General features: G+C 64.9%; 2 protein-coding genes across 2 annotated transcripts; both read left to right on the top strand.

The window, feature by feature from the left end:
- Tco025E_10199 (uncharacterized protein) lies at positions 1-394 on the top strand (the record flags this gene model as incomplete). Its single annotated transcript, XM_029376984.1, has 1 exon — positions 1-394. A coding segment is annotated over one exon (394 nt), but the record flags the coding sequence as incomplete, so codon positions are not given.
- Positions 395-546: 152 nt separating this feature from the next.
- Tco025E_10200 (uncharacterized protein) lies at positions 547-2043 on the top strand (the record flags this gene model as incomplete). The annotated part of the gene is made up of 1 exon (XM_029376985.1): positions 547-2043. One exon carries the CDS (start codon positions 547-549, stop codon positions 2041-2043), a length of 1497 nt encoding a protein of 498 aa, XP_029222916.1.
- Positions 2044-2108: the final 65 nt, after the last annotated feature.

The raw sequence follows: 2108 nt of genomic DNA on the forward strand, positions 1-2108 counted from the left end.
AAAGTGCCGGTGGGCGGCGGTAGTGCTGCCGTGCGGTTTGCTTGCCGGTGCGGCGGCATCGTGTGGCGCTCTTTGCTTCCCTCTCGCTTTGGCTGCGGCTACGGCGCGGGGGTGGGCGCACGCTGCGTGCTGGGCCTGGCGCTGGTGGGCGGGATGCCCTGCGGCGCGTCTTTGCTCCGGCCTCCTGCGTGCCGCCGTGCGCGGCTGTCGGGGCCCCGTTGCGGAGGCCCACCGCGGGGTTTGCCCCGCAACGGCGCGCTCTCCGGCTTGCGGCGCTCGTGGGGGTCGCGGTGCCCCGTTTGCGGCCGCCGGTCGCCTTCGCCCGCTCATGTGCGGCGCAGGTCCCCTCGCAGGTGCGGCGTGCGCCGCGGCAGCGCGTGCCTCGTGCCGCTGACGCCGCGTTTGATTGTTTTGTTTTGTTTTGTTGTTTGCTCTCAGTCGTTTGCTCCTTTTTTTTGTCCCTTCTCTCTCTTTTTCCTCCTCCCGCGGAGAGGGCCTGTGCTGCCGCCGCCACCACCGCGACTGCCGCTCGGAGGGAGACCCCAAATGCACTTTTCTCGAGCGATGCGCCGGCCACGCCGCACCGCGCCGCTCCTCCCACTGGCGCCGCTGCTGCTGCTGCTGCTGTGCGCCGCCGCTGGATGCCTCGCCGCCGCTCCCGCCGGAGTTGCGCAGGGGGAAAAGGCATCGCAGGAGCCACGGCAAGACGAGGGCACAAGTGACACTCCAAAAGGCCCAGAAGGTGGTGATAAACAGCTGAGTGCTGACGGCACACAGTCGGGCAGTGGCGCGGGGCCGGAGAAGAGAGACACCGTTACGGCACCACAGAGCCCAGATCGCAGCGAGAACGGGGAGCAGAAGCCGGCAATGACACCAGCACCGGCGCCACAAGCGGACGGCAAGGCGGTGCTGACGAAAGCAAATGCACAATCAGAGGAAGCCAGACGAGGTGGGGACGCAGGCAGCCTTTCACCGAGGGTAAAAGGCGAGGTTGAGGTAAAAGACCCAGGTCAAGAAAGAAGCCAAGAAGATCAAGTTCAAGTTGTCAAGGAAGAAGGCCATGGTCAACAAAAAGACGAGAAAGTGGAAGTGCCACAAAATACAAAAGAGGGTGGGGAGACACTCCCATCAACAACACAATCAGTCGGAGGAGAAGGAGCTGGTCAGCGCCAGGTTGATGCGCAGCATGCAACAGGAGGAATTCCCGCGGCCACAACTCTTCCACCTCCCTCCGTCAGTAACCCTGCAGCCGGCAGTCCGGCTGCACAGAGCAGTGGGGACGGTGCTGGCACAGGCGCCACGCACCCCGATGTCGCTGATGCACCGAGAGGCAGTGCAGGGGAAAAAACAGTGCAGGGCACTGCCAACAAAGCAGATCGGAACACCGCCACTAAGACCGACAGTAAGCAGGGGAGTGGAGTTGCTGGAGTTTCTCCCACGCCCGGAGATTCTGCGACCGTGAGGGACCCGCAGGGGACAAGGGCGGAGAGTGCGCCGCTGCGACCAGCAGGCGAGCCCGAAGCCGTCCCAGAGGCGCCACGGGCAACGAAAACACCGCCGGAAGCCAAAGAGAACGGGAGCTCAACCGGAACTCAGCAAAAACCGGGGGAGGCCGCAGTTACCGCAGGGAGTGCGTCGGCCGGCGGTGTTGCGGCGCAAGGGGCTTCGTCGCCTTCTTCTCCGAGCGGCGGTGCTCCTGCCAGCAGCAACGCCGAAGGGCCCACTGAGAAGACTCCCGAGGCCGTCCAAACTTCTGAGGGTGCGCCGACGCAAGAAGAAGGGGACCAACAACGTGAAACTGCCGCTGGCAGTGCGAGGGACAAAGCACCGGCGGCAGAGGCCTCCACCAACACAACCGACGCAGCGACTCCGGCAGCTGGCGGAGCAGGAGCCGCAACACCGCCAGCCACGACCGCCACGAAAGCAGAGAAGCCGGCGCCCGGCGACAGTGACGGCAGCAGCGCCGCGGCATCGCACTCCGCCTCCCCCCTTGCGCTTCTTCTGCTTGCGTGTGCGGCTGCCGCTGCGATGCTGGCCGCGTGAGAGACTGAGCGAAAAAGGCTGTGCACACAACTCGCCCTTCTCTGTTTCTCTCTCTATTTCTGTGT

Source organism: Trypanosoma conorhini, assembly GCF_003719485.1.
Source record: "Trypanosoma conorhini strain 025E chromosome Unknown Tco_14.4_contig_01528, whole genome shotgun sequence".
Classification (NCBI taxonomy): Eukaryota; Euglenozoa; class Kinetoplastea; order Trypanosomatida; family Trypanosomatidae; genus Trypanosoma; species Trypanosoma conorhini.